Source organism: Schistocerca gregaria, chromosome 1, assembly GCF_023897955.1.
Source record: "Schistocerca gregaria isolate iqSchGreg1 chromosome 1, iqSchGreg1.2, whole genome shotgun sequence".
NCBI lineage: Eukaryota > Metazoa > Arthropoda > Insecta > Orthoptera > Acrididae > Schistocerca > Schistocerca gregaria.
The window spans coordinates 169363500-169384343 of record NC_064920.1 but is presented as its reverse complement, the minus strand read 5'-3'; the positions used below and the strand labels follow the sequence as shown (position 1 = coordinate 169384343).

The following is a 20844-nucleotide window of genomic DNA, read 5'->3' as shown; positions in this document are numbered from 1 at the left end:
ACTATTTCTCGGCGGCTCCAGTCTCGAGTAGGAAACGGGAAAAATGAGCAACTACATCTTTCCATGCAGGTTAAGATAACTCTTACTTTTTTACGACGGTCGTTTCCCCATACGTAGAACCGAGCCTACAATTTTTTTTTACGTCTGTATGAGAAACGTGATGACTCAATGTACATAAAAATATACTTCCGCAACGCGTCGGTGGAGTAATTACTTCACGAAAATAAGGAAATGGTTCAAATGGGTCTGAGCACTGTGGGACTTAACATCTATGGTCATCAGTCCCCTAGAACTTAGAACTACTTAAATATAACTAACCTAAGGACATCACACAACACCCAGCCATTACGAGGCAGAGAAAATCCCTGACTCCGCCGGGAATCGAACCCGGGAACCCGGGCGTGGGAAGCGAGAACGCTACCGCACGACCACGAGATGCGGGCGAAAATAAGGAGTTACTTGTGATGCACACTAGCGATATTTCCTGAATACTTGTCGAGAGATTGTTTTCTTCGAGCTGTTCCACAGTATTCGAATACAGTATACGTTGCAGATTCCTACTGATAATTACTGTCAGAGATATGGGTCTGTATTTCAGGAGGTTACTCCTGTTTCCTTTCTTGAAGATTGATGTGACCCGTACAGCTTTCCAGTCTTTAGGTACGGACTTTCATTTGGCGAGCGATTGTATAAGGATTGCTAAGAAGGAGTGTATTTCATCAGTTTACCCAGACAGGAGCCTAACTGGTGAACAGTCTCGACCAAAGAACTTTATTAAATAATTTAGGTTTCTTCGCAACATCGAAACGCTTTCAGTAATTTGCTCGTCCAGTTATCAGTTTGTCACATCGTTGCTAATTGGAAAAATCATGAACATAGCTGTGTTACCATTTCCCAGCAACTGATTTCTTTAACATTTGCTACTATTAGGATATTGTAGTTGTAAGGAGCGGGGGCCACTGTCCATTCTATGCTCCTCTATTTTTTTTAGGAGTTCTGGTAGGTCGGTTCCTGCAGTACTGGAATCGGGCCTGATCTAATCTTTTCGTTCCATTTCCCAAAGTAAATTTTCTCTGAGGAATTCTTTTTGTTTATTACCTTTAATGATTGCCACCTTTCATATTATTCGTAACGTTGTTGGCTCCCCATTGCGAATTTAGTATGCAGATTATGTTAGCACTGCATCCAGCATTGTAACTAGGCAATTCTCGCTCGCTCCGTGAAAATGGGCACTGTCTAGCGAGTGTACCGTTCTGCTCGTCAACTCGTAATGAAATCTAATTAGAAATGTCACAATGGTAAGGTGTTTGGTGGGCGGGATTTATATTTACGAGGATCAACCGAAAACGTCTAGTCTTTACACTAAATGCGTATATTTCTTAAGACACAACAGCACTTGGAGGGCCAGGAATCGTTCTGTGCCTTATTTAACTACCAAATCTGGACTCATACGATTGCGGTACCGCCTCGATGTGCGACTCATTTCTGTCAAAATACAGTGTTTATTTTGCCTTTGTCACTTACGTGCTTTATTTGTTACACATTTTCTTGTGTTGCAGGTTTACGACATCATATTACGGCCTCCTGGATCTGTGTTTTAGCTCAAGATGTCACACATTTGATGGTTTTTTTCAGAAAATGGTCATATGCAGACGTTATTAAGCCTCTAGAAGCAATAAGCAAGGTTAATGTTTTGTCTAGACGAGAGAAGAAAAGAATATTCTCTTTCATATGTAACTCGAAGAAGAAATAAAAGATGGAGCGCTAAGTACGATACAACGAATCACTCCTTACCACTGGTGACTGTATGTTTTGTAAATTACTGAAAGCGCAACATGCCAGTTACAGCTTTCTAGTGTGAGATCCATGTTCGACTCGATGGGCTTCGTAATTGTTACTGCAACAGTGCCAAGAATTCGAAAAAAGGACGAAACTATGGAAGGATAATAGTTTGCATATCAAACTAATCTACTGTTGAGTTAGCACTGTTATACGCTCCTAGCAGGTGTACAGCCATTAACAGCATCACATAGCAATAATTGAAGAAGTAAAGAGTAATAAACCAGAAGCAATATGGCACTTGTCGTTCACTCTATAAGATGTTCAATTTACTTACATTTTTTTGATTGTGTAAATTTATGTCGACTTGAGTTACTTTTTGTCAAGACACTAAGTGTTAAATATGGGTCAAAATAATGCTGTGTCGTATAGAATAAAGGTAATGGTGTACTGCCATACATCAATGGATACACAAAATGTTTCCTTTCGTTGTTGGACGTAACGTATTTGGATAAAGAAATATGTTACTGTTCTCAATATATATATATATATATATATATATATATAATTTTTATTGGTAATGAAATAGTATGGTTGAAATTCCTCCGAAGATTCCAGGTTTACAGTCAGTCATGGCAACTTTTTACGTTAGGGTACCTTTGTACCACTTACCACTTTTGTTTCAAATGGCTGCCGCTCCATCCATTTCCAATGTCTTGCACTAAAAGTAACAGTTTTATTACCCCTGTGGTTTCTAGTTACTATTTCAGTTGTCTTTCCAACTTCCTACAAGCTCTTAGGCTCATGATTATCCTTCAATTGCGTTGGCTGTGAAGAGAGCTTCTAGCGGCAGAGGTTTAAGTTGAACAGTGCTAGATTGATACAAATATCTTGATATTTGAAAGTAAATCCGCTTGTCTTTACTTATTACTAACACCTGGTCTCTTTGTGGTACGATTTAAATTTCCCCATAACATTTGATACAGGAAAAATTCTTTGTTTTCTAAGACTGACCTGAAGTCTCTTACGACAGGCGACGACCGGGAAGTAATAGCAGTCGAGCAAAGATACTAAGAGAGGGGATGTATCGACACGCGCTGCTAACGCCGCTCAGGCAAACCAGAACTCACTGACAGTAGTAATTCAAATTAACGTAGTGAGGTGGAAGTAAGTAAAAAACAAGGTGTAAAATACATGATGGTGGAAACACGAGCCACGCACGGCTCAACCTCACTCCCCCCCCCTCCCCCCAAACACGAACCAAGGCATGATATGCCGAAATAAACTAACTAGCAGCTTCTAAAAAGCAGCAGTGTGGGATCCGTACCAGATAGGGTTGATAGAAGAGATAGAGAAGATCTAACGGAGAGCAACGCGCTTTGTTACAGGATCATTTAGTAATCGCGAAAGCGGTACGGAAATGATAGATAAACTCCAGTGGAAGACTCTGCAGACTCTGCAGGAGAGACGCTCAGTAGCTCGGTACGGGCTTTTGTTAAAGTTTCGAGAACATATATTCACCGAGGAGTCAAGCAGTATGTTGCTCCCTCCTACATATATCTCCCGAAGAGACCACGAGGATAAAATCAGAGAGATTAGAGCCCACACAGAAGCATACCGAGAGTCCTTCTTTCCACGAGCAATACGAGACTGGAATAGAGGGGAGAACCGATAGAGGTACTCAGGGTACCCTCCGCCACACACCGTCAGGTCGCTTGCGGAGTATGGATGTAGATGTAAAAAGACACAAGACAGTGGCCGAGAAAGGCCGCAAGCGAAACACTCGTTCGGAGCCACCCCTGCAGAGGAAACACGCCCACTGGCTACCCGACATCCCTGCCCCGGGAAGAGACCTAAGTAGGCGAAGACGACGAATTCACAGCCATTGCTAAACCAGCAACGAAAATAGCGAGATACCCGCTCGTACAATGCAGAGGAAACAAGCACCAGGCAACCCGACATCCCCTCACAGTACAAGGCACCGAGCTACGCCTCACAAGATGACCAAAGAGCTACGAGAACGATAAGACCAGAAGGTAGTGTCTGGACGTAAGGGATTATCAGTGCCCGCATTCAATCCAGATGACTGTCACCAGGTTGGGTTCCATCTAGAAGACAAATAGTGTCTTCAAGGTCTTCAATAGCCGCAAAGGAAACCGAATGGCCGCTCCTGTCTCTCCGACCACCGCCGGCGTGAAGTCAACCGGCTGCAGCACGGCAGCTTGCGAACCTGCTACCAACTCTGGAGCAGTGCCCTCAATCGGTTGGCGCCTTATTGTCAACCCATAAACAAGACGAGCTTCTTAGCAGGCCGATCCCCGGACTCTGATTGCCATTATCGTAACACCTGAAACATTAACAATGCGAACAATACGATGCCACAGACACAATAGGAACAAGAGTGAAACTGACCGCAACTAGGTTGGTAAGCACGAGAGCAAACCACCCCCTGATACCAGTGAAACTTTGTACGAGCATTAGAATTGAAATTTTCCTCTAATAGCGTGTAGGTAGTATACATTCTCACTTTTACAAGCACTCAGGAACTATACACTAATCAGCCAGAACATTATGACCGCCTACCTAATAGCCGGTCTTTCCAACGTTTGCACCGATAACAGCAGCGATGCGTCGTGGGATGAAGCAGTGAGGCATTAGTAGGTCGCTGGAGGGAGTTGGCACCACATCAGCACACTCAAGTCACCTGATTCCAGTAAATTCAGGAGGTCCATCGTTAGGAGTGCACGGTGAACTGTGTGTTCAGACACAAATGTACTCTACCCAGCATTAGAAGCTGATGTTTCTTGCACAGTTCGCCGCCTGACCTGTGTTACCATTCTGCCCAGCCTACGATGTCCGACATCTTTAATGAGGTGTGGCCGCCCAACTCTACGACGTCTGAACGTCGTTTCACCTTGGTTTCGCCACGTGTTGAAGACACTCACCACAACAGTCCTCAACCAAGCGACAAGATGTGCAGTTTCCGAAAAGCTCTGGCCTAGCCTCCAGGTCATCACAATCTGTCCTACGTCAAACTCAGATAGATTGCACGCCTTCCACATAGTGTACATAGACAGCACGCTCACAGACGCACTACAGGTGATGGTGCTGTCGCTGGACAGGTTTATATCGGAAACAGGTCGGTGGTTATAATGTTCCGGCTGATCAGTGTAGGTGTAAAATGATGTTACAATGTCTGTTGTGATGTGTAGTTTATTTTGTGTTCAGTATTTTTAAAAACTGGTAAAAAGTTGTACAAAGTTACTCCGTTTGATTGTATGTCGAAACATTCAAACACACATTCATGTGTGTACACGATCATAGGTAGTACCTTCGGAATTATACGACTGGTTGGAGTAATATTTGCCCAAAAAATCCAGGACATGTTAATAGACGGCAATCGTTCCACAGAAAGAAATATCGAATGTACCCTAAGTAAATCTAATAGGATCTCAAATGTTTTAATATACTGGCCATTAAAATTGCCTCACCACGAAGATAACGTGCTAAAGGCGCGAAATTTAACTGACAGGAAGAAGATGCTGTGACATGCAAATGATTAGCTTTTCAGAGTATTCACACAAGGATGGTGCTGGTGGCAACACCTGAAACGTGCTGACATGAGGAAAGTTTCCAACCGATTTCTTATACACAAACAGCAGTTGACCGACGTTGCCTGGTGAAACGTTGTTGCGATGCCTCGTGTAAGGAGGAGAAATGCTTACCATCACGCTTCTGACTGTCATAAAGGTCGGATTGTAGCCTATCGCGATTGCGGTTTATCGTATCGCGACATTACTGCCCGCGTTAGTTGAGATCCGATGACTGTTAGCAGAATATGGAATCGGTGAATTCAGGAGGGAAATCCGGAACGCCGTGCTGGATCCCAACGCCCTCGTATCACTATCCGCTTGGCTGTAACGGATCGTGCAGCCACGTCTCGATCCCTGAGTCAGCAGATGGGGACGTTTGCAAGACAACAACCATCTGCACTAACAGTTCGACGACGTTTTCAGCAGCATGGACTATCAGCTCGGAGACCATGGCTGCTGTTGCCCTTGACGCTGCATCACAGACAGGAGCGCCTGCGATGGTGTACTCAACGACGAACCTGTGTGCACGAATGGCAAAACTTCATTTTTTCGCATGAATCCAGGTACTGTTTACAGCATCATGATGGTCACATCCGTGTTTGGAGACATATCGGTGAACGCACATTGGAAGCGTGTATCCGTCATTGCAATAATGGCGTATCACCCAGCGTGATGGTATGGGGTGCAATTGGTTACACGTCTCGGTCAGCTCGTATTCGCATTGACGGCACTTTGAACAGTGGACGTTACATTTCAGATGTGTTACGACGCGTGGCTCCAACCTTCATTCGATTCCTGCGAAACACTACATTTCAGCAGGATAATGTAAGACAGCATGTTGCAGGTGCTGTACGGGCCTTTGTGGATACAGAAAATGTTCGACGGCTGCCCTGGCCAGCACATTCTCCAGATCTCTTACCAATTGAAAACGTCTGGTCAATGGTGGCCGAGCAGCTGACTCGTCACAACATGCCAGTCACTACTCTTGATGAACTGTGGTATCCTGTTGAAGCTGCATGGGCAGCTGTACCTGTACACGTCATCCAAGCTCTGTTTGACTCAATTCCCAGGTGTATCAAGGCCGTTATTACGGCCAGAGGTGGTTGTTCTGGGTACCGATTTCTCAGGATCTATGCACCCAAATTGTGTGAAAATGTAATCACATGTCAGTTGTAGTATAATATATTTGTGCAATGAATACCAGTTTATCATCTGCATTTCTTCTTTGTGTAGCAATTTTAATGGCCAGTAGTGTACATATAAGATTTATCATACAGGATCAGCAGATCTATGAAATCGTTCGTTAACAAAGCTGCTTTGTGCAGTAAGCTCTTTGGACGGTCATAAGGCATTGCAGAGTCAATTCGACAAAATTACCACTTGGTGCAATGAACACCAGATTTCTTTAAATGTATGTAAATGTAAGAAAAAGCCTTCAATTAATAGAAGGCAATGACACATGTGGTGATCAGGTGAAATCACTAATAGGGAACGCGAATAGGAGACGTAGGTTGTTGAACAGGCTATGTAAACGTGCAGTGCAACTGACATCTGTAACAAATCACATAAGAGACCCGCGTGCGACTAATTCTGTTGTTACTTTGTTTGGACACCTTATCAACGTTATATGACAACAGACAATGAATGAATTCAGCCAAGCCTATCTAGGATCTTAACAGGATACTATAGCTCATACGAAACGAGAACGTAAATGCTAGGGGGACTTCGTCGGGAGTCATTGGAAGAAAAACGTTGCAGTTCATGTTTGGTACATCTGGATGACCAGTATTCGAGCCAACAGTGTGCTTCCTCCAGCATGTATCTCCTGGAGGAATAAGATAACATGGCTTTAGAGTATATAAAGAGTCACATATATAGCCTTTTCTGCCTTCCCCAGTGCGCGAATGCAAAAGGAAAGTTAATCGATAATGTTGCTACGATGTGCCCTCCGCCATACACTGTACCGTGGTTTACGGAGAATAGTCACTGGTGAAGCGGAACATTGTGATCACCACTGGGCGTGCGATGCGGGCATCTCATACGATATGGGAAACATGTAAGTGGGACAGAGATGAATGGCTAATCATCCTAGCGACGATATGGGCTGCAAGTGTGAAATCCGAGGAAATGAGAGACTTTTTATTTATTTATTGATTTATTTAACCTCGCAAAATTATGGTCCTCTGGCATCCTACCAGGTATTCTACATCTTTAACACTACATACAGGGGGATTCCGTAATGCTATTACAAACTTTCAAGGGTTATGGAGAGGGGTTATTTTATTATTTTGGAATAAGAGATCCTGGTCCGGAAAAGAGCACGTTGAAAGTTGTAAGCGAGAATCTTTCCAATACCTCTGACAGTGAAATATATATACCCACACTGATGTGTGGGCAACTTTCAGAGGTGGTACTATGGACAAAAACAAGAGAGAATAATAAGTACGAACTCTGAAATGCTTAAGAGCTATGGGCGCTTGTTTAGTAGAAGAAATGTGTTTCACAGTAGCGAAGATGAACGAGTCGTTCTAGCTCATAAAGTGAGCATTTTAGAGCCCTATATTGGTGGACATTTTTGCATTGTTTTGGTCCACACTGTCTCCACCAAAAATGTAGAAACCTTGCAGCTGGTAGTTCAAGAGACGTGTTTCACAGTACCGAAGATAAAGCAGTGCTCGTAGCTCTTAAGGTAAGCTCTGGAAGTTTCCTGCCATACAATCGTAGGACCCCCAGTACCGGTACATGTATTCCACTCTCTGAGGCATCAGAACCATTTTGGCTTATAACTTTGAATGCGTCGTTTCCAGATGTGAATACCTCACCTTAGATTGATACAGTTGCCATTCTCCGTCATCCCTGAAAGTATGTACCATTATAAATTTCCCCACGGTGATTATACAGGATGCCCCATTTATTTTCACCACCCTAAATAACTTTTTGTCGAGAGGCAGATTACAAAATGTTTCAAGCAAATGTTCTGTAGCCGTCAGGGGGACATCAATCAGCATGATTGTCTTCATTGTAGCTTTGTTTTTACAAAGATATCAACATAGGTATGACTTTTTTAAATGGCACTCTGTATTTTTTATTCGGTAATTCATTTCCTCTCCTAAAGACTTATTCAAAAATGTATCTCAGATACCATTCACTGAAACACAACGTTATTAGTTACATAACTGACTTTGAGCTCAGGATCACAAACTCATTCACTTGTTGGAGTTGTCAGAAAACGTATGAAAACCAATTAAAAACACAACGCAAAATTGCCTTTGATTCTCCTATGCTATTGCCCAGGAGTAGAACAATGAAAGGTGCTCAAAGTGGTGACACTGGACACCGACACACTGGTGCACTCGTTGAATGGAAGAATTATTTACAGCTTCCAGTGTTGCCTGCATCGGATTAAAGAAAGCTTTGTCCCAGACAGCCTAGATGTGGTTTTTAGGAAGCGACCCTTATCTAATTGAATAACACGTTGTAACCAGGTATCACCTCAGCTACAATATTCGCATGCATTTGGACAACGTACACACACTTTCACATGGGACGACACTAGAAGCGGTGGTACAGAAAGCCAGGAAAATAAGGGTAAAACAACGTACCTGGAAAAGTACAGAGCAATATTTGTAACATGGGTTTGTTGCAGAATTCCTGAACATATTATCAATTCGAATATATCAAATTTCCTTAGGTCGGATACGCTTCTGTCTACAAATCAGCATGGTCTGGATAGCATCACTTGTGGGAAACTCAGTTTGCCCTTTTCCCACGTGATGCCTTATGAGTCTTTGATGAAGGGTAACAAGCATATTTCATTCTCATAGATTTTCGAAAATCGTTCGATAATGTGTCCCACTGCAAACGAGAAGGTGGGTTTGAGTGATGACGTTCCAGATATGTAAGTGGCTGGAAGACTTCTTGAGTAATAGAAACCAGTACGTTGCCTTCGATGGTGACGACGGGGGCGACTGTTCATCAGGGACAAAGTTGTCGTCTGGGAAATGTGATAGGACCACTCTTGTGTTCTGCATACGTAAATGATCTGACTGACAGGCTGTGCACCGACGTGTGACTGTTTGCTGATGATGCTGTGGTGTACGGGAAGGTGTCGTCTGTGATGGACTGTAGGGGAATACAAGACGACTTAGAATTTCCAATTGGTGTGATGGAATGTAGAAAAACGTATAGTAATGAAGACGAGGAGGGAAAACAGTCCAGTAATGTTCGAATCCATGAATAGTGATGTGCTTCTTGACATATCATTACGATTACATAGGTAGGTGTATAGCTGCAAAGCATAACAGAATGCAGTGAGCGTATCAGGGCTGTAGTAGGGAAGGCGTATGGTCGACTTCCGTCTGTTAGGAGAATTTTTTGAAAAGTAGGTATATTTTTAAACGAGATCATTTATAGAACACTAGAGCAACCCATTCTTGAGTACTGCTCTGCTGTTTGGGATCGCCTCTAGGTTGCATTAAAGGGAGACATCGAAGCAGTTCAGAGGTGGGCTGCTAGATTTGTTACCACTGGGTTTGATCAACATAATTTAAGAGATTCTGCTGCCGCCAAAGCATTTTTCGAGTAGGGAGCACTCTGTAGTGGCAACTTCCGACACCGAATATGACAGCAACACCAAATGCAGTGGGAACTACTACTACAGTGCCACGTTCCCCCAAGTCTGCATCACCAGCTCTCGCAATGCTGAGGACACCACTTCACTGTCTGTGAAATGGCTTGGCGCGAAATGGCTGCGTCAGCAACCTTTGCAATGACAGCTGATTGTCGGCCTGGTACAGCTGCGACGTCAGGATGTGTTGACAGTCGACTCAGCGGTCTTCGCCCCTGCCGCCTCAGCGCCGCCCACTAAAAGGCGACCCGCAGTGCGCTATCTCCCTGGCGTGGCCAAGGACACGGCGACAACGAGCGCCTGCGATCCGGCAGCTGAATCTTCGGCCCTTGCCCTGGATGTCTGTTGCATGTTGGTAGCCAAGACTATTGCCCGCAGTAGCGAGCCGTGTAGTGGACCGTTGCTGGCTGGGAAAAGGCATATGAAGGGACTGATGGATTAATGAGTCTTTTAACTCAAGAACGAGTTACTATGGATTATATGGGAGAAAAGTTTGAAGGAGTAGATTTATCAAATTATGCAGATATATTATACAATTCAGGAGCATTGTATTCTGACAATTATCCGAATAAAATAAGATCAAGTAAAGGTAATAAATATAAATATCCGAGAAAACCAATTGTTGACGACTATTTTCCTAACTTAAGAAGACTAACTATAGATTCTAGGTCACCTGAGAAAAAAGGTGAATGCTTAGTTAAAAAATATACAGAAAAACCATTTGAATATGTTTGGATGAATTGATAGATTAGCAGCTATTCACAGTGAAGAACTAGCTGGAAATAAAAATTATTACAATGAAATAGTGGGAACAATGCAAATGTTGACAAATAACTTTAGTGATTTCATTGTAAATAATCCAAACGTCATTCTATATTTAATTAGAATTGTGAATAATCTTCCTCATACATTTTGGAAGAGCGAAAAACATGGTAAAGGGTTAGTCAACTGGGTTTTAAATAATGTACCAATGCCAGAGTCGCATCTACCAGGATTTAATTATTGCAGGTCATTTACTAAACTTGAAGAAAGACTAGCACATAGTGATCCAGGAATAATTCCATTAGATGAAGCTTGCAAACAGCATGATATTGTTGTCATAAAGATTTAGAAAAGTGACTTGTACCCAATAAAGAACTTCAGTTAGCTGCAACCGAAAGAGTGCATGCAAGTAATGCTTCATTAGAAGAAAAGCTGTAGCGACAGCAGAAAGAGGAATAAAGTAGAGGAAACGAAGATTAGGAATGGGCTTAATCGTGGATGACAATAGATAGGGAGTAAAAAAAATTCGTCTTATTAAATTTTTAATCTATGTAAATGAACTATTTTACTATTGATTATACTTTGCTACCTAGTGGCAAGACTAAACCAAAATCAATTAAATTAAATCTGAATGATGAAAAATTATATGCAATTGAACCATTTTTAACAGACATTCAAAAGAGAAAGAAAGAAAGCAAAGTTGGTGGAAATTTACTTGTTACATTAGCTATTCCTGTTGTGAAAAAATTATTGAATATATAACAAAAACTAAAGAAGGTAAAGGACTAACACAACACAAAGGTGGATTTCTTCCACTATTATTAGCTGCATTACCATATTTAGCAACAATTGGTTCATTACCTGATGGAGCAGCAGCTGTTGCAATGCAGGTATAAGCAAGAAAAAAGCAGATAAAGAATTAGGACAGAAAATACATAATCAGGCAATGGAGAAGGAAGCCAGCACAGGACTGAAGAAAGTAAAAAAAATCCAAAAAGTAATTGATAAATATCCTAATGTATTAAGTAATTTCGAAATAGAAAAACTTGCTAAACAATTGAAAACTAAACACTTCCGTAGCACATACGTGATTGATGAGTTACCATATCATCCAAGAGAATATGATTGTGCAATAGTTAATTGAGATACATCTGATTATGTTGGTACTCATTGGATTTGTTATTGCAAAAATAATGAAAATTTTTTTTTATTCATATGGTGGAAATGTACCTAAACAACTAGTTAACTATTTAGAAAAAATGATCTGTACTACAATAGCGATAGAATACAAAATTTATGTGAAGTGATATGTGGCCATTTGTGTCTGTTTTGAAACTATTCTGTGGTTATTTTGAATTTAATAATATTTTAAGTTTAGTAAATGGACATTTTCGGAAATAAGATAGGTCAAACTGAAGGACTTAGTATGCCTGAAAAAATCAAAAATGAAATTGATCCAAAGATAGCCAATGTAATTAAACAATTTAAGAAAGAATTTTATACTATTTTTAAAGTAAATAAAGGCTATATTGGCTTTAAAAGGTAGAAGACTTGCTAATGTAAATTATCCAATTGATGCAAAGGATGCTGTTACCAAACAGTACATAGAGAAAGAATATGTTACAAAACCTGAATGCACAACCATTCTAACACAGTTCAGTACTTACACCAGTAAAGATTTCAACAAGATGCTCTCAGATTTAAAGCAAAGAAATTGTATTATGGATGGTATCATGGAACATTATAGTAATAAGTGAAATGAAAAGATATCTCCTTCATGCATTAGGTAAAATTGAATGTAAACTGAAATCATTAGAATCGCAAATTAGTAAAAGGTCATAGGTGAAGATTTAGAGGTATTGAGGTCATTAGATTAATTTGACCTTTATTAACTGGTTTTATCTATATAAATGGACAATACCACTTCGCATTTACTGTTTGAAGTGTAAAATATTTACTGATACACATAATCCACAGAGAGTAACAACAAAAAAGGGAAGATAAAGAATTGAACATCTTTGTACAATTTGTAAAAAGAAGAAAAGTACATTCGTCAAAAAATAATTATAGGAGGTGGAAATATTATTTGTGAAGGAATAATTAATGAATAAGCCAATGGGAAAAAATATTAAAAGAAGACATGTAGTCTCTCGTGGTACAGCTCATCTAGTAGAAATTGATTCAGGTAATTTAAAACAAATTTCAAAAATAAGCAAAGGTTATAAATATTTACTAACAACAATTGATGTTTTTTCAAAATTTGCATTTGCTGTTCCTATTAAAGGATAAACCGCTAAAACTATAGTTAATGCTTTTCAAAAAATTTTATAATTAGAAAGCCAAATAACTTACAAACACATACTGGTATAGAAGTGTATAACAAAGAGTTTAAAGATTTAATGAAGAAATATAACATTAATCGTCATGTAACTTTTTCAGAATTAAAATCATCTGTAGTGGAAAGATTTTACAGAACACTTATAGAAAAAAATGTAGAAAGAGGTTTGTTTTACAAGGAAATTATAAATCGTTAAATTTAGCTAAAAATCAAACTGATTAATACAATAACACAAAATATTCCACAATAAGAATGAAACCAATAGAAGTAGTAGAAGTTACAGAAAAAAATTAAAAATAAGTAATATTGTATCTAGTGAAGAACCTAAATTTAAAAACTGTGATACAGTTAGAATTAGTTAACTAAAAGGTCTTTTTGAAAAAGGATATACAGATAATTCGTCAACAGAACTATTTGATTTGAAGATGTTGTCCAATTAAACATAAATTAAAAGATATAAATGGAAAATTTTATGAACAAGAACTACAGAAAACGAAATATCCAGATGTATACACAGTTGAAGAAGTTTTGAGAAAGATAGGTAGCCATGTTTGTGTTAAATGGTTAGGTTTTCATAATTCTCAAACAGTTGGGTAAATAAAGATAAAGTAATAGTTGGTTGACCACAAGTTACAGGAAATCTATTAAAAAAGTTTTCTGTATAAATGTACCATATAATACAAATAGGGAAATTCGCACTTTCATTCTTTCTATCGGTATGTCATCTTAATGATGATATATTCTCTACATTCATAAATCAATTAACAGATGGACGTGTGAATTATTTATATATCTCAAAGAAGATGAAATTTGTATTGCTTATAAATACTTCAAAAACAGCACTGGCTTGCATTAATTCAGTTTGACGAAGAAGATCACCAACTAATTCTTCTTGTGTATAATTATCCAAACTATTGAAATAATTTCGATAGCAAACAATTCTCAAATTTCCCTTCATTCATTGATATAAATTTATTGAATTTGGCACATAATCAATTCTTAAAATTTGTTCACTGTATTGGTGCATATTTCTGATTATACTCATTTGCTTTTGTACATTATTCATTGACCTCAGATGACATAGTATCATTAATTAAAATCATATAATCTTAAAACAACAAAAGCTGGTCTTATATTTTCATTGTTTGTTTGAGGAACAACATATGGTAATAGTGTATCTATTTCTCTGTTTCTTTTGGTTATTACATCAAAAGTCATATTAAATGTTTCCCTCAAATTTTTGATTTGTTTTTATCCAATTAACGTGTTTCCCATAAATATTTTGTTTGGTATTTATAACCATCAATCATCTCTTTTCTAATTTATATTCAACATGTTCACAAATTGCTGGTAGAACTTCATGTGTAACCCATTTTCTGAATGATTTTCATTCTTCTTTTTTTATTTTAATATTATGCAATATAATCCTGATTCATTAATAAATATATTTTTATATCAATATTTTGGACACCTTGTTTTATGGTGTCTATCAAAATCTTTAAATATTTGCTTATCTTCATCATCCACATGTGTTTTTAATAGCATCCCTAGATTTTTTATAATCTAATACTTCAGCAACATCTTTAACCTTAAACCATGGTTCATTACATTTATCAATAGTTACTAAAATATGTTGGTTGTTATAAGCGAGCTTATTATTCTTTAGATGAATAAGTGCCTCCATTTGTATAGAATTAAAATATATTAGTAAATTAAAATTCTAAAGCAGGGACAATTAAAATTTAATCATAAATATTTTTTCTCTCTTCATTTACTTCATCAACAATATCGTTGGATTGGTCACATAATTTCTCATTGAAGTAAGATAGACTGTTGAAGTGCATATTGCATATCTCTTTTCTTTTATCTATTCTGTGTACACCAAAATAAATATTAAGCATTTGCTATATTAATTTATAATCAGTACATTTATATTTTCTGACATAAAATATTTTACCATCGTTTGGTTTTCCATTGTTATAGCATAATAATCTTTTTGAAAGATGATTTTCTGATAATACGCCACCAACTTTAAAGTAATTTTTCTTGGCATACTGCTCAGATGTGGCAGTGTATATAATTTGTTCCTTCTTCATCTCCACTACATACGATATTAGTTCTTTTGATTGTAGACATTCATTTTCCTGTTCTTTTAATTCTACTGCTTGCTATTTGATCAATTTTTGAGATTGAATGTCTGTATATTATTTTACATAGTCAGCATAATCAGGAAATATTTTTTCAAATGTATTATTTAGCTACTTTAGTTCTCAAGTTTTTAAAGTTTCTAACTGACAGCAAAATCCACGTTTTTTGGACTAAATTATGAGGGGCAAGTTTTTTAGTCATTTTGTATGGATTCATAATCTAGCATTAATGGATCATCATGGTTTTTTTCTTTGTATTCGAGATCACAATTTTTCAAGCATTTAAGAAAATCACCTTTTTTCCATTTAGTATTTTCAGGGTACATGCTTGGCAACCCTGAAATAGTATAATGAACAAAGCAAAAAATGTCATTTGTTATCAAAACATCTTTCTTATTAAACAAAGGAAACCGAAAGTCATTGAAAATGTTCAAGATAGATTATTCGACAACTGCCATATATATAGAATGGAAATATACTAATAAATTAAAATTTAACTAAAGGAAATACCTGATTTTTCATTACCCCTAAGGGTAACAACCCATTCCTCTTTAAATTTTCGAACATTTTACTATCAGCAGATGTCATCATCTGTTAACTGTTCAGGCATCTGCAATTTCGTTAAAAGTGTGTTTTTAAACATAACAATTTCCTTTTTGTGAAATGTGTATTCTACTAAAAACTCATAAATGAAATAAAAAGCACACAGTAGAAATTCTAGTGTCAGAAGGAAAATGAAGAGTGTAAATATCTTATCGATGCTGCTATCAAGCCCACACCATGGAAGAGGATTCAATTATTAATGGAACTGTAAAAAATGTGAATTGAAGTCAATCGATAGCTTTCATTTACTTAAATATATAATGGATAAACATTCACATATGTGTAAAGAATGTTATAAAATGCTTACAAGAAATACATGTAATATTAAAAGAACGTTTTGAACACCTTATATCAACTATAAGAATCCTTTGGCATTGTTTAAGGATATGAAAGATTTTCTTTATTTTTACAAACAATGGCAACAGGAGTTACAACTTTTTAAAAATGTATAGACTGTCAGCAAATTAAGGATTTGGGCTGTTTTTATGTAAGTTGTACATCTAGGGACAAGCTTGCAAGTAGATGCAAGGCTTGTCAACTAGAATAGAGGCATAAAAGGTAAATAGTGAGGTAGTTGAAACTGATCTAGAAAAACATTTGCAGACAAATAGACACAACAAAAGTGAAGATTGTCTTTTCTGCAAAGCTAATATTTTTTATTCCTTAATAAATAGAAGTCTCACTGAGAGATTTTACAGTTGCTCAACTTCGTGATGATAGCAGAATGAATAATGTATGACGATATAGTGCATTTAGAAAGGATGGCCTTATCAACTTATTTATTTCAAATAATTTGCCTCTCGAAAAATTGAAAGTAAGTGAACTTAAAGGTAGAGTTAAGTATCTGGGCTTTACAGCACACAATGCATTAAATGAAATCAGAGTTAATTAATGTCATTGTGTTACAAGAGTTTAAATTTCATCCAGATATATTTCAAAAAATTAGATTAAGACCAAAGAGTGTACCGAATATAAATTACTTTTACAGATTTGATGATGATGTTATTTAAAGCCTCATCCACCAAGAGAGGATAAAATACTAAGGTTAGATCAAACTTAACCATTTAGAAGTAAAATTTTTTATAAGAAAAGGAAGATGAAACATCTGAAAAGCATTTATTTGAGATTAAAGTAATTAGATCTAGATTTAATGAAAAATTTAAAGCATGGTCTGATGACTATAAAGTTGTCTTTAATGATGCTAACATTGCTAAACTCGATACAATCAGTGAGAAAACAGATAACATAACGAAAGCACTCAATTCCATTGTAAATATAGCTAAAAGGAGGACTAATTTCAGAAAAGGAGATAAGCTAAATATAACAGCCAATAACCCAGAAACGTTTTATTTGATTTCTACAGGTTATAATGCATCAAATCATACTCAAGAATCTGTTAAAGTTTTATCCAATAAAATGAGGGACATCTTAACATCTGATGAAACTGTTTATATAGCAGAAACATCATTTAAGATTCTGATGTTAGCAATTCCTAGACGTGGTAAGGGAAAAACAATAATAAATCTGGCTGAAGACAAAAAGACTAAGAGATGTATTACAAGCATTAAAAATGTTGATAATCTATGCTGTCCTAGAGCAGTTATTGTGGCTTTGTCATATCAAACAGATAATATTTTGGGAAGAGAACCAGCTACAAACAAGATTAAGAAAATCAGAGAAGGAGATAAATAGAAGTTACAAAAAAAGTTAACTGATACATTATGTAATCAGTTGGGTGGATACAATGAAGAAAGCTTTAGATGACATTAAAAATGTTGAAGAATTGTTGGATATCCAAATAAATGTTGAATGTGCTGAAAGTTTTAATGGAGTTATCTATAATGATCCTGAGAAAGAAATCAAGATATATCTGCACAAAGATCACAATCATTTCGATGTAATTAACAGTATGACTGGTTTCTAGGGATCTTTATATATCTGTGATAAATGCAAGAAGGCTTATCACAACATGGATGCTTACAAATGTAAAATAAACAGAAAATTATGCAAAAGTCCAGAACATGAAAGTGAAGAAAATAAGATTTATTGTGAGACATGCAATAGATACTGTTATAAAGAAGAATGTTTGAACTATCACCAAGAAGTCTGTCATATTGCTTAAAAGTAGTGAAAATTGGAAATCATAAATGTTATATGCAACCTGTATTACAAAAAGGTGGTATCTGTGAAAGAAAATTTGGTGAGGAATTTATAGTGCAAGGTTACCTAAATTGTAATAAAGAAGGTTGCTAAATTAATAGAGAATTCAAAGATTTTTATATTTACCAGTGCTTCGAATATAATAAAATAGTTGGTGGTAAAGAGTTTAAATGTTGTAAAAAAGACTTTCCAAAGAAAGTGAATTGTAACTACACTGAAAGATACACGTGGTTTGATTATGAAGCAACTCAAGAAATTGGAACACACATTCCAAACCTCATAATTGTTCACATGGTGATACTGTTTATAAATTTAAGACAAATGATGAATTCTGTAAGTGGATGATGTCTGAGGACAACAGTTATCACACATTCATAGCTCACTATGCAAAAGGTTATGATTCAAAATTCATTTTGAATCACTGTGTTGAAAATGCAATTAGCCCACATACACTACTGGCCATTAAAATTGCTACACCACGAAGATGACATGTTACAGATGTGAAATTTAACAGACAGGAAGAATATGCTGTGATATGCAAATGATATCAAATATCACTAGCAGTCGAGATGGAAGGCAACTTATCCACATGGCTGTAACGGATCGTGCAGCCACGTCTTGATCCCTCAGTTAACAGATGAGGACTTTTGCAAGACAACAACCATCTGCACAAACAGTTCGACAATGTTTACAGCAGCATGGACTATCAGCTAGGAGACCATGGCTGCAGTTACCCTTGGCACTGCATCACAAACAGAAATGCCTGTGATGGTATACTCGACAATGAACCTGGGAGCACGAAAGGCATAATGTCATTATTTGAGATATATGTAGGTTCTGTTTATAACATCATGATGGTCGCATCTGTGTTTGGCGACAGCTCGGTGAATGCACAAGTGTGTATTCGTCACTGCAATACTGGTGTATTACCCGGCTTGATGGTATGGGGTACCATTGGTAACATGTCTCAGTCACCTCTTGTTTGCATTGACAGCACTTTGAACAGTGGACATTACATTTCAGATGTGTTGCGACCCGTGGCTCTATCTTTCATTTGATCCCTGCGAAACCCTACATTTCAGTATGATAATGTATGACCGCATGTTGCAGGTTCTGTATGGCCCTTTATGGATACAGAAAATGTTCGACTGCTATCTTGGCCAGCACACCCTCATGATCTCTTACCAATTGAAAACGTCTGGTCAATGGTGGCCGAGCAACTGGCTCTTCACAATATGCCAGGCATTACTCTTGATGAACTGTGGTATCATGTTGAAGCTGCATGGGCAGCTGTACCTGTACACACCACACAAGTTCTATTTGACTCAATGTCCAGGCGTATCAAGGCTGTTATTACAGCCAGAGGTGGTGGTACTGAGTACTGATTTCCCAGGATCTATGCCCCTAAATTGCATGAAAATGTAATCACATGTCAGTTCTAGTATAACATATTTGTCCTATGAATACCTGTTTATTATCTGAATTTCTTCTTTGTGTAGCAATTTTAATGTCCAGTAGTGTACCATCTACACAGGAACTAAACTGATTTTGTTGGAAATCAAGCAGTTTGGTATAAAAATTATATATATAGCAGTAATTTTGTACAAGGTCAACTTAGTAGTTTTCCTAAAACCTTTGATTTGAAAGAATTGAAGAAAGGGTACTTCCCACATTTATTCAATAAGCCAGAAAATGAAAATTATGTAGAACCAATTCCTGATACTCAATGTTACTGAGTTGACATTATGAAGCCAGAAGATAGAGAAACTTTTCTCAAATGGCACAGTCTTAGAGATAAAGACAATTATGTGTACAATATGAAAAAAGAAATTAACGAGTTCTTTAATTCTGATGTAGATATATTAAGAAGTGTTTGTTTGAAACTAAGAAAACAATTTCTGTAAATTGTTAACATTGATCCATTCTGTTATTTAACAATTGCTGGCGTTTGTATGGCAATTTACAGATCGAAATATTTACTGCAAAATACAATTGCTGTACTGTATAAAGAACAGAAGGAGAATTACAGTTAACAATCGATAGTTTGATTGATTAGTTTAAACAACAATAATATCTCTCATGTTCTTAATGGTGGTGAACTTAAAATAGCTGGTGGAAACGTAGATGGATTGATAAAGAAACTAATACTGTTTACCAGTACCATGGTTGTTACTGGCATGGATGTAAAACCTGTTTCAGAAGTGAAACGATTAAAAATAAAAATAAGGAAACATTGGATGATCTTTATCAAAAGACTTTAAAAAGAAGTACAGAAATACAAAATGCTGGATACAATTTAGTGGAAATGTGGGAATATGATTGGCTGAACTCAACAGAGTATAAAAGGCAGTTACCAGAAATTATTGAACCATTAAATCCAAGAGATGCATTTTATGGTGTATGAACAAATGTCATAAAATTAAGAGCTAAAGCAGATCGTATTAGCTCACAAATAAAATATATTGATGTATGTAGTCTTTATCCTATTGAGCAACATTACGATTATTATCGTGAACAGCATCCAAGAGAAGTACATAGACCAAGATATTATTCTAAAAATTGGTAGTTCAATAAAATGCAAAGTATTGGCTCCTAGATGATTGTATCATTCTGTTTTACCTGTACACATTGGTAGTTCAATAAAATGTAAAGTATTGGCTCCTAGATGATTGTATCATCATGTCTTACCTGTACACATGGAAATCGATAAAACTGATGAACTATTGCTCCCTTTGTGTGTCAAATGTGCAGAAGAACAAATAAGTAAATTCAATCACAGTGATGAAGCAAGAAGTTTTATTTGAGCTTGGGTAACAGATGAAGTAAAGAAAGCTG

At 37.2% G+C, this 20844-nt stretch overlaps 1 protein-coding gene across 1 annotated transcript in view; it reads left to right on the top strand.

The window, feature by feature from the left end:
* Window positions 1–2079, top strand: part of LOC126285012 (dehydrogenase/reductase SDR family member 11-like) — a 124899-nt gene extending 122820 nt beyond the window's left edge. Inside the window, exon 6 of the mRNA XM_049984324.1 lies at window positions 1560–2079. Within this exon, the coding sequence (XP_049840281.1) occupies window positions 1560–1601 (42 nt within the window). The 3' untranslated portion in view covers window positions 1602–2079. The remainder of the gene's footprint in view (window positions 1–1559) is intronic.
* The last annotated feature ends 18765 nt before the right edge of the window (window positions 2080–20844 follow it).